The following is a 12,370-nucleotide window of genomic DNA, read 5'->3' on the forward strand; positions in this document are numbered from 1 at the left end:
GAGCGGCCTCACTGCTCTCCATCTGGCAGCTCAGGAGGATAAAGTGTCCGTCGCAGAGATTCTTGCCAGGAACGGAGCCAACCTGGACCAGCAGACCAAGGTACCGACCTGCCTTCTTTTTCCTTTCTGTCACCTCCTCGTTATCAAATAATCTGACGCTGCTGATTACGGCGTAATTTACTGCGTTGAAGAGTTTATTCTTAACAGGACTTTATCTATAACGGGTTCTCTGGTGTCTTCGCAGTTGGGCTACACCCCGTTAATTGTAGCGTGTCACTATGGAAACGCCAAGATGGTCAGCTTCCTGCTTCAGAACGGAGCCAGTGTGAATGCGAAGACGAAGGTATGGACGCTGATAATCATTATCACTGTGATCTTTATTAAACCGGTGCTTCCTGTTACATCCAATGTTTGATTCTTATGTTATTTTAATAATGGCTTTTTAGAAGATGCTGCTTTTTAGGCATTTCTCTTCAAACCAGATGTTTTCAATGATCTATTAAAGGTTTTCCTCTCCAGTGTAAATATGTAACGTGTATGTAATGTGTGTGAAGTGTGTTGTTGTAAATCCACTCTGATCCTGTATTTGATCATGTCTATAAACCCCTCTATTTCAGCCCTGCTCAGAACAGGCTGTTTCTGTGTCTGTAGCTTTAAATATGTAAATGAGCTGTGTCTGACCACGCCCCTTCTCTGGAAGGGCTCGGGTGTACTCGGTGCTTTCTCGCTCCATGTCCTATTGTTTACGGTGAGAAGGCAGACTCAGAGGGCAGAACAAACACCTAGCTGTGGGAGTGTCACCCACCTGGGGGAGGGGCTACTGCCCTTTGTGATGTCATGAAGGGAGAATCTCCAAACGGCCTGTTTGAGCACACATTTTCTGAAAAGTGGAGCAGGCAGAAGACAGAGAGGATGGACTTCTCTCATCATTGGGGAGTTTGTAGACAGACTAGAGACACATGTTAGAGTCAGAGGAACATGGAGGAGAGCAGTTTACAGAATATGTGACCTTTAAAATATTCTCATGTTCTGGAGTTTCTCCTCCTTTCTGCACAGAAGCACTCAGTGTTTTAAAGACGGTATCGACCACCTCATAAATAAACTGGATTGTGACATTTTCCCGGAACATTCTTGTGATAAAAACTTAAATTAAAACCAATTTCTGTTGGCAGCAGCTGTCAGAGTTCATCTTTTGTAAGATTTTACTTTTGAGGTCTTTGTCACTTAATTCCTTTGAATCTTTCCACCACAGAACGGCTACACACCCCTCCACCAGGCAGCGCAGCAAGGAAACACACACATCATCAACGTACTGCTGCAGAACGGCGCCAAGCCCAACGCCATCACTGTGGTACGCCAACACACACACACACACACACACACACACGTATGAACACACAAACATGGACACACACTCATTCGCTGTGTTTTCTCATCCAGAACGGTAACACCGCTCTGGGCATCGCTCGGCGGCTCGGTTACATCTCCGTGGTCGACACGCTGAGAGTCGTCACCGAAGAGATCATCACCACGACGACGGTACGAAACACGCACACACACTCCTGAAAGTCTGGAATTACATCCAACGAAACTCCCATTTTGTTTTCTATTAATCTATTGATTTAACCTTTAATTATCCCGGTGAGATAAGAGTGATGTCACAGTGATGTCACAATGATGTCACAGTGCACCATGACCCGTGGAGCGCGTGTCAGCCTTTGCTTCATCAACACTAAGTTGTGTTTCCTGTTTCCCTGCCAGACGGTGACGGAGAAACACAAGCTGAACGTGCCCGAGACCATGACCGAAGTGCTGGATGTGTCCGATGAAGAGGGTGAGTCAACGATAACCCACAATGCATCACTCCAAAGGACTGAGTTCATGTTTGAGTCATCAGTGAGCCGTAGTTGTTGTGTTCATACTCGATGTCCTGTCGTATTTATATTTTGAGGAGTTTGGTTGGTCTGAAACTTCATCAGGCTCGTTTGCAAACTGAACAACGAGACGGTTATTTCTCCTCTTTATCGTCATGTGTTCGTTTTCCTCACGTTGGGCTTCTGGTCCACTTTGAGAACATTTCAGCGCTCTCTTCTAACCATGAGTAGATTTCAGGAGGTGCAGTGGTGAGTGTCTGTGCTGTCCACCCACAGTGTTGAGAGCCATTGATGATGATGATGTTATGTCAGACGACCCGATGGAGGAGGAGGAGGAAGGTATTCAGCACGAGGCTGCTTTGTGTGAAGACGTGGTTTGAAGAGGAGTTGTGTGTTTTGCACGGTGAATGAGCGTGTGGTCACTAACTCCAGTCTGATGCTTCGAGCCACATAAGAGGAACATGAAAACACAGCCAGCGACTCTGAAGCTTACTAACGGTCATGCTCTACCTTGTAATCTTAGAGATAACAGACTAAACTCTGGTTTGAAGAAGAGTTGTGTCGATAAATCCTGTTTGATCATGCTCAGTGTCCCGTTATCTGTTTATTCATAAGACTCATACCTCGGGATGTAAAGTTACAAATCAACTCAGAGGTGTCACAGTTCACATCGGTACTTTAGATTTAGAAATTGAGGACGCTCCGCCGTCCTTTAAATCAGAGGTGTGGAAACATTTAGGCTTCAAGACAGACGAGACAAAAACTGTGTGCAGTTGTGACAAGAAGACGGGGAGCTACACAAGTAGAACAACCAGCATGATGCAGCATTTAATCAGCAGCACAATGAGAAGCTCCGATCACCTGACTGACACTGACGAGCACTGAAGGACTCTGTTTCACTCATCATCTGTCTCCACTCTCCTTCTGTCAAATAAATAACTTGTGATGAGTCGTTACATCCCGACTCATCACTTCAGAAAGCAAGTCAAAGCCAGGTTCCTTTGTATTGGTGTTTATATAAACATGTGAACAAGATTACAACCTGACAAACATATTTAGAGTTTTCCTGATGTGCTTCGTCTCTCGTTACTCGTCTTTCTTTACGATAAGCCAGAAAACGTCTGCAGTAAATCTCATTCCCAGTCCAAGTCCTCACTAAACCTTCCTCTGCTCTGTCCGCTCCCCTCAGGCGACGACACCATGACGGGCGACGGAGGAGAGTACCTGAGGGCCGAGGACCTGCGAGAGCTCGGAGATGACTCCCTCCCCGGGCAGTACCTGGATGGAATGAACTACCTGCGCTTCAGCCTGGAGGGGGGGCGCACTGACAGGTACGCACCGCTGCACGCCAACGTCAGCCTATCGACCTGCGGCCCGGACACACCAAGGAGATCGTCCGTCCTACCTAGACCGACGTGTTGAAACGGCGTCGCTGAGAGGAAGTTCTCTAATTGGCACTTCATTTATCTCCGGCTTTTGAGCACGCCGCTGCGGTATCCCTACTTTAACGCGTTAGTTTGGTTTCTCCTTATATGTCTCCTCCGCCCTTCATTTTCTATTTTCCACTAAAAGACAGATGAGCGCCATTTTTAACCTTTTTATCGCTCATTACTCTCGATCACTGGGCCTCCTAAAATACGAGTGGTGAGCGACATCGGTATGAAAATGGTCCTCTCGTATCATAACAACGATCTACCGCCACCTGCTGGCCTGGAGAGTTATTTCCTCTCACGCGTGTGCAGAACGTGCGTTGGTGTAGTCTTTGAGCTGTGCTCTTGTTGATCTTTTTGGCCGGGACAAAGGCGATGTCAGTTGGACTTCGTTGCTGTCTGCTTGGTGTGTCAGCGACCTCAACTTTAGTTTGAATGTCTCCGTGCTCTCGTTCAAATGTTGCACGCTCGACGTATATTATAAATGAACCTGGGTATCTGTGTGATGATTGTTTCTGCTTGTTCTAACTGAAACCTGTGACATCTCTCAACTAAATCTCCTGTCTTCTATATATGTTTGTTTGTATGTGTTTGTTTGTGTGTGTGTGTGTGTGTGTGTGTGTGTGTGTGCAACCTGTCCTGTTCATTCTTCATCGTCGCTCTCCCCTCTCATGCCTTCATAGTCGAATTCAAAGGTATGTGCTGACGCTGGTGGCCTTTTATCTGTCCGGCACCTTCCATCACTTTTCTGTTGACCGGCTCCTGAACAGGGTTTGGGATTTTTTTAAGATGTAATTTTGGGGAGGCTTTTTTTCTGCCTTTATTGTCGGACAGTAGACAGTCAGAAATCAGGGACAGAGAGGTAGAGAGGTGAATGATGTGCAGGAAAGGAGCCTCAGTACAGGAGGCGCCGGCACTAAACACTTCTCTCCCAGCAGCTCAGGGTTTCTGCTTTTTAAAATCTAAATTGAGATCCTGTTTTTTTTAAATCTAAATAGGACATGTTGAATTGTTTTGACAGTCATAGTCCCAAGAAGATAAATCCGACAGACCCCGACGATCACAGCCTTTTTGTTTGGATGGGGTTTTTTTGTGTGTTTTTTTACATAGCGACACGATCAGATCAAATGTCATTTATTCCAGCACCGTCCTCCGAGCATTAACGTGCTCCAGCGCTCTTCTTCTGTTGTTAAAATAATGTTGTGAAATGAAAACCAAGTGATGCTGAAAAAGTGAATGACTTTTTTCTTTTAAGGAAGAAATCTACGTCACTCCACAGAAACTATTCTTTAGAGTAATTCAGAGTAACATGTGAACATGAAATGTTTAAAATGAGTCGAGCTAAGATTTGATGTTTCATGTTCCTGACTAAAACTAAAACCATTTTGTAAACTGTCCCCGCTCTTATTTTAGCGCCTTGTGAGCACAGTTACTCTGTGTTAGCTCTTTAGTATTTGATGGTTGCGTACATATTGTAGTCAGTAGACTAGCGTGCAAACTGGTGGTATATTAAACTTTTAGTGAAGTGTCAGAAGTGTTTGAATCAATGCGAGCCTTGAGGCTGTCAATCTGTCCGTTTATATTAAGAGCACTTTTCTTCTTCTCTGCTCCAGCTCCGACCGGTCGTTCACGCCCACCCACCACAGCTACTACTCCCCCAAACATGACGGGATCATGGACGAGATGCTCAACTGTCAGGTACACGTCATCAACAACACACCTTATCAAAGCCAGGGCGAAATACTGCAGTGACGCACCTCAAACGCCCCGTCACTGAAGTTAGCACGAAGGAGCTCAGCCCAAGCAGCACCCACTCAAACTGCATGTCACCTGTGTCATCTTTCTGTTAGCATGCTAATGTTAGCGCTCTTTAGTTAGCTTGTAGCTTCTCATTGCATGTAAACTGACACAGAACTATAGTCTTTGACTCAAACAGCTTTTATACACAAGGGGAGGAGCCGGCCGATCCGTCCTTGTAAACACAGCCTGACAACAACACAGCCAGCAGGACTCCAGCTTCTCCCTCACTGGAGACAGTCAGGACTCACACACACATTCACACAGAGAGAGACTGGATCTAGACTTTGTGAAGAACCTGTTCTTTATGTCCTTAACGAGAGGTTTCCTGTTTTGTTCAGGTTTCTTCACTTGGCAGAGAGAACGAGAGGGATTCGTACCGCCTGAGTTGGGGCACAGAGAACCTGGACAACATCGCTTTGTCCTCCAGCCCCATTCACTCCGGGTAGGTTCTGTCACACAAGAACAACAACAACAAACAACCCAATCGAATAAATATACAAAGAAAAAAGTCGGAATAAGGATCCGTACATATACTGAAGTATGTCTCCAGTTTGGGATTGACTTTAATAATCCCAAATCGGAGTTACAACCATCTGTTTAATCTCTGCATCTTGATGAGAAGCCGTGAAGCGTTTCTCTGACTCAGCTGTTTATTTGAAGTTCTGGTCATGTTGTAGTTTAACGCCTGTCAGCCACATTATGGTTCATTATGATTCATTTCCTCCTTGAAATCAGATTTAACAAAAATACTTCCAGCTGTGTTTTGATTTTATGATGCTCTTTACTTTTTTGACTTAATGTCTTTAAAAAACATGCTCTTTCTTTTTATATGAATACTGCTAAGGCCAAATGCTTCATGACAAAATGTGAGTCTTAACACACGCAGCTGTGTCTCTCTTAAAGTGCATTCTGTTTGTGTTCTCTTTGTGGAGTTTGAACTCCTGACAGCTACAGTTTGCTAGCTGAGCTCTCAGCCTGCAGTCAAAGTTGTGAAGCCCAGTTTACGAGCTGTTTAGTATTATAATGTAATTGTAACACCTGGATTAACACGAACTGTATAATACAGTGTTTTTAACGGATCAATAACTAAATATAAATATAAAAAATGATGGTAATACGTGTACATCAAGGAGAGCTTCAAAATCTCCTGGAAGTCAAAATTGGTACGAAGAAAATATCAGTGAAGAACTGAATATTTAAAACATCAAATATTACAAACGTCTCCTTTAATGTTGTGATTTTCCACCTCAAACAATAGAGATGTTATATCTCTGACTCCTGTACAAAGAGTCACCAATAACCTCCTCCTTCACTTCATGTGACTTTATTCTTTTTTATTCTGATGATCTCACCTCTTCTGTTTTTTTCTCCTCCGGGCTCTTCTTCCTCTCCTCTGAATTCTTCCTACCTGACTTTGGATTCGTCTCTTTCTGATGTGCTTTTGATGTTTTTAGCCAATCCTCTCCGTGCCATGATCATGGAGACCACAGCAGGTGACCTTCTGCACCTTGGTTTAATCACTCTCCTCTTCCTCCTCCTCTTCATCGCTCTCTTCCTCCCCTCACAGTGTGCTCTCCTGGTGGAGAGGTGTACATGTCGCTGTCCTCTTCAGACATCGCCTCACGTTAATCACAAATATTCAAAATATCAAACTTGGTGGCAGGAGTCCAGGAGGCTCTATTATACATTCAGTATATCTGCAGACTGACATGTTCTAAAGGTTTTGGAACTGCTCCAGCTCACACTTAAACAAACACCTTGGCCAGTCAGGGACAAACTTTTGTATCGGGACTTGCCTCTGTGTTTACTGCTGGTTGAAGCAGATCTTAAAACCTTCTAGTTCATGTGAGTCATTTCAAAGCCGAGGTGCGTAGGATTAAAATTTGTGACATCTGGGCAACAAGAAAAGCGAGGTGGTGTGTGCCGAGGACATGTTTGTGGATTTCATACAGCGTGAACTGTGCACTTTCACTAACATACCCACTCTGTCATGTTTGCTCTTGAGAATTAGGATGATGGTCGCTTTGAAGTGTTGTCGTATGTTGGATTGAAGTTAACCACGGGGGAAGTTTTCAGCAGTTTGAGGACTTCATCGTGGCCTGTTAACAGTTTTTTTTTTTTTTTGCTCATGTTGCTGAACTCATTAACACACGTTTTTCTGTCTGTGTGTGTTTTAAAAGCTGTGACGTTTTGGTTAAAGGAAGAATGTGCGACATGTTACACTTAAATGCTACAATCCAATCCAATCCACTTTATTTATATAGCACATTTAAACAACAAAGAAATGTCTACAAAGTGCTGTGCATATGATAATAAAAACAATTAAACAAAAATTTCTAAGACGATTCCATAAATAAAACAATAAAATCAATAAAAGACGTAGTAAACTAGTAAAATAAGTAAAAGACACAGAGGACCACAAAACTCACGCAAAGTTAAAAAGCCAGGGAATAAAAATGGGTCTTAAGACGAGACTTAAAACACTCCACCGTGGGGGCTGTTCGGACATGGAGGGGGAGGGCGTTCCAAAGTGAGGGAGAAGAGCTGTGTTTACATGGACGGGACGGCCGGCTCCTCCCCTTGTGTATAAAAGCTGTTTTAGTCAAAGACTAGAGAGAAGAAGAAGAACATGCATACATGATCATTCTGTGTCAATTTGTGTGCAATGTGAAGCTACGAGCTAACTTAAAAGTGCTTACATTAGCATGCTAACACAACAATGCAATGCTCCTGGAGCAGAGCGGAAACTTCAGTATGGAGGGGGCGTGGCCAAAGAGCCATTTGTTTTGGTTTCATATTGTTGTCCAGGGTGACACCTACTGGATCATAAAGGTTGCAAATTCTTCCTTTAACTGAGACAAAGTTCAGGTCACTTTAGAAGTGGGCATTGTATCAAATTGTAATATTACCTCATCACACTCACACACACCCCCACTCATTCACACATACCCCCACTCATTCACACACACCCCCTCATTCGAAGTGATCCATGTGCATGGGGGGGGTTGTCAAAGAGTTTCACATATAAAGACGTAAAGGTTAATGCATCGCACGCAAACTATTCCGTGATGAGAATTTAGATACTAAACCTTTAAAGCGACTTCAGTACACCTTTGTGTTTACGTGGCTATGATCAGAAAATGTAAAATAAATAGACATTTGAGATTTTACCTTGTCTGTTTGCATGGCCTTGATTAGAAAATATAATACAAATCACAGAAAGACATTTAAGTTGGAGGTTTTATCATGTGAGGTTGGCAAAATACGAGTCTAACCAAAAAAAAAAGTCTACCGAGTTGCTTCAGTGTCTTTATTCTCATCACCAAATCATAAGATATTCTTGGTCAAGTTCGATTAATTTTTGGAAATCTCTGCAGCTTCCTGGTCAGCTTCATGGTGGATGCCAGGGGCGGAGCCATGCGTGGTTGCCGTCACAATGGCTTACGCATCATCATCCCTCCAAGGAAGTGCAGCGCTCCCACACGGGTGACGTGTCGGCTGGTGAAGAGGCACCGTCTGGCTTCGATGCCGCCCATGGTGGAGGGGGAGGGTCTGGCCAGCAGGATCATCGAGGTGGGGCCGTCTGGAGCTCAGTTCCTCGGGTAAGACTGCAGGAGGAAGGAACGAGTAAAGGAATGCTTTTAAAAAAAAATAAAACAGTCATTAGTCAAACTTCATGACAGTGCAATAACTCTTTTTGGACAGGTTTGGATTTTTTATTCCAATGACCTTTAAAAATCAGAAGAAATAAAAAAATCTTTGTTTTAAAGATGTGTTCAGACAAGTGAAGCAACTTTGGTTTTAAAATCCCAGCGACAGACAAAGTCAATGTGTAGATCAAAGTCATGTCGTGTTTGCTGCATTTTGTCAGCGCCACGATTTTGTGTGCAGCGCCCCACTGGGACCTGGTACTGATCCTAGCTAACAGGTCTTTAGACTGGGACCTGGTACTGATCCTAGCTAACAGGTCTTTAGACTGGGACCTGGTACTGATCCTAGCTAACAGGTCATCAGACTGGGACCTGGTACTGATCCTAGCTAACAGGTCTTTAGACTGGGACCTGGTACTGATCCATGCTAACAGGTCTTTAGACTGGGACCTGGTGCTGATCTTAGCTAACAGGTCATCAGACTGGGACCTGGTACTGATCCTAGCTAACAGGTCTTTAGACTGGGACCTGGTACTGATCCATGCTAACAGGTCTTTAGACTGGGACCTGGTACTGAACCTAGCTAACAGGTCTTTAGACTGGGACCTGGTACTGATCCATGCTAACAGGTCTTTAGACTGGGACCTGGTACTGAACCTAGCTAACAGGTCTTTCGACTGGGACCTGGTACTGATCCTAGCTAACAGGTCATCAGACTGGGACCTGGTACTGATCCATGCTAACAGGTCTTTAGACTGGGACCTGTTACTGATCCTAGCTAACAGGTCTTTAGACTGGGACCTGGTACTGATCCTAGCTAACAGGTCATCAGACTGGGACCTGGTACTGATCCTAGTTAACAGGTCATCAGACTGGGACCTGGTACTGATCCTAGCTAACAGGTCATCAGACTGGGACCAGGTTCTAATCCTAGCTAACAGGTCATCAGACTGGGACCTGGTACTGATCCATGCTAACAGGTCATCAGACTGGGACCTGGTACTGATCCTAGCTAACGGGTCTTTAGACTGGGACCTGGTACTGATCTTAGCTAACAGTTCTTTAGACTGGGACCTGGTACTGATCCTAGCTAAGAGGTCATCAGACTGGGACCTGGTACTGATTCGTGCTAGGAAGAGGAGCGAAACCCAGCGGTGTGCAACTCCAGATGATGTTATAAACCGAACATGGTGTGGACGGATGGACTTTTTTTCAGGATTGTGTTTTTCAAAATAAAAGATTTTACACTTTTGTCTGAACACAGCTTTATAAGGAACAGACAAAGATGAAGAGGTCAGCATAAAAAAACACGCTACCTCTCTACAGTTTATCCCTTTTACTAAGAAGCTTTCAACTTGCTGCCCTTTTTCTTTCTGATTAATTTAACCCCTGCCTCTGCCGTACTAAACCTGTTTCTGTATCTGCTCTTGCTTTCCTCCCAGCACCAGGGATCTGTGAATCTTTGCTCTGTAGCATGCCTTGTTTTCTTTCATAACAGCTGCTCTCTAACCTGATCCCTAACCCTCTACGAAGAAGCTTCTTTCTTATTAACTCCACCTGCAGAATACTGCACCATGATTGGTTTGATATGTGGCCTCAAAGTCTGCCCTCTAGTGGTGAGGTTTGGCACAGTATGCGTTAAAGCTATGGTTAAGAGCCTGCTGTACTCCAACTTGAGCAGATCAGTTTGGTTGACCTTCCTCTGTGATCATGAAGGAAACATGCTGTGTTGAAGCTTCTCTGACAACAATGCGGCAGCCAGTATGTCCTCCTTCTAACTTTAGATTCTGCTCCTGAATGCTCTGGATTTGATTGGACCAGAGAAGGTAGGCGGGGCTTTGAAGGCCGTTTTGGACGCCCCTGGGTTTGCCAGATATGAGAGCAGTTATCAGGTGAACAGGTGTTGCAGCGATGGAAGCGGGCAGTGGAACTGCTTCAGATAGAAGTGATTGTACCCGAGCTAAAAAGCCTCTGCATGTTTCTAATAAGCTCCAGCAGCAGAAAGCTGCTCAAACTAGGATCAATGTTGGAGATGCCTTTTGAAACATGGAGAGAGGTTAGAACGCAGAAAGCTTTACAGAGCCATGCAGAGCTGGCTAAACACTGAAGCTACAGTGTCCATCACATGCAGAGCTGGCTAAACACTGAAGCTACAGTGTCCACCACATGGTGACCTGCGTGAGCATTCACTCTAGAGAGGAGGGGCGGAGACAGCTCTCTGTGATGATTAGAGTTTAGACTGCAGTACCCATTTTAAACACTAGGGGCAGAGTTACATACTGCCCCTTTAATGTAAACACTCAAAGAATACGATTGCTGAGGTGTTTTAGTTTTCTATTTTGAATGTTAGCACACTGACATTTAGCTTAAAATGACCACACTGTTTATAACCTCACTCAACTGTTTCACACGCTCCAATTCCCAGTTTTTTTTTTTTTTTGCACCAACAAAAACATGACGTGTCCTCTTTTCTTCCTCACTGCTGCGTTTGGACGATCACACAGTAAACTCCACCTCCAAATGCCCCCCCGCCTCTTAATGAGGGGGAGAGTTTGGTTAGCAGAATCCTGCAGCTCGGCCCGCCGGGGACAAAATTCCTGGGGTAGGGTGGAGACAAAAATCTCTGGTTATGCATATGAAACAATCCATGGATGCCGATCTTATTTCTTCCGATCACAAACACAACCTTTCATTTGCACGTGCTTTTGATTTCCACTGTCTTGTACCCCGCCGAGACATCCATTACTGTTTCCACCTTGTTTTGAATCCCCTCTTTTCTGCTTAGCCTTTTCCATTTCTGTGGTTTTGTTCTCAGTTGTTTTTGTTTTCCTTGAGAGGTGTGTCTTAGATCACATGTTTTATTTTATTTATGTGTGAAATGTCAAAGTTTTTGTGGCCTGTGAGGAGCTAAAGAACTTGGTGGAGTTTGACTGCTGTTTTATTTGATCGACACTTAGTTTAGCTCAATGATCGTCCAATACCTGTCATTGACCTTGAGTTATGAAGAGTCCAGCTATCCAGCTAACAGACCCATTTTCTAGATTTGGTCTGCAGCAGGATTTGAACCAGCGACTCTCCGGTACCCAACCCAAGTCTGTATAATCTGAGCTACTGCCGCCCAATAATTCAGTAGATATAAACAAAATAAACATTAAAGACTAATCTCAGTATAACATGAGATCAGCTGAGGGCAGCAGCAGTACTTTATAGCCAGCAGTCCGGTTTGGTTCCGTACAGTACGGCATGGTTATCTATAATCTAGTTTGCGTTTAGACAGCTAACCATACCCTTACCTACTCGGTTAGCGGAGCATAGTGTTAGCAATGTCAGCTATATATGAAATCAACACAACACGGTCAACAAAGAGCGACAGTGGAGGAGGTCCAGCAGAGGTCTGCACCAGGTCAGCTGAGGCCCTCGTAAGGCACATGTACATGATTGTTAAAAATTGCAAAAATAACAACGAATACATCGAGGCCACAGAACCCTTGACATATCTCATGCATATATAAGCAGTTACATTAAATAGCCACATCTGTCCCTTGTTGTATCGTACTCGTTGCATGCTTCTTATAGATATGTTGTTGGTGTTTTTTTTACATCAGGTAAGGTCTTT

General features: G+C 44.2%; 1 protein-coding gene across 1 annotated transcript in view; it reads left to right on the forward strand.

Annotated features, from left to right (window-relative positions):
• Positions 1 to 12,370, forward strand: part of ank2b (ankyrin 2b, neuronal) — an 86,726-nt gene that overhangs the window by 42,365 nt on the left and 31,991 nt on the right. Inside the window, 12 exon segments of the mRNA XM_079371637.1 lie at positions 2 to 100; positions 245 to 343; positions 1,253 to 1,351; positions 1,441 to 1,539; positions 1,762 to 1,834; positions 3,064 to 3,205; positions 4,918 to 5,002; positions 5,443 to 5,546; positions 6,559 to 6,597; positions 8,482 to 8,706; positions 11,259 to 11,266; positions 11,269 to 11,356. Coding sequence (XP_079227763.1) covers positions 2 to 100; positions 245 to 343; positions 1,253 to 1,351; positions 1,441 to 1,539; positions 1,762 to 1,834; positions 3,064 to 3,205; positions 4,918 to 5,002; positions 5,443 to 5,546; positions 6,559 to 6,597; positions 8,482 to 8,706; positions 11,259 to 11,266; positions 11,269 to 11,356 — 1,160 coding nt within the window.

Source organism: Symphodus melops, assembly GCF_947650265.1.
Source record: "Symphodus melops genome assembly, chromosome: 20".
NCBI classification, from domain to species: domain Eukaryota; kingdom Metazoa; phylum Chordata; class Actinopteri; order Labriformes; family Labridae; genus Symphodus; species Symphodus melops.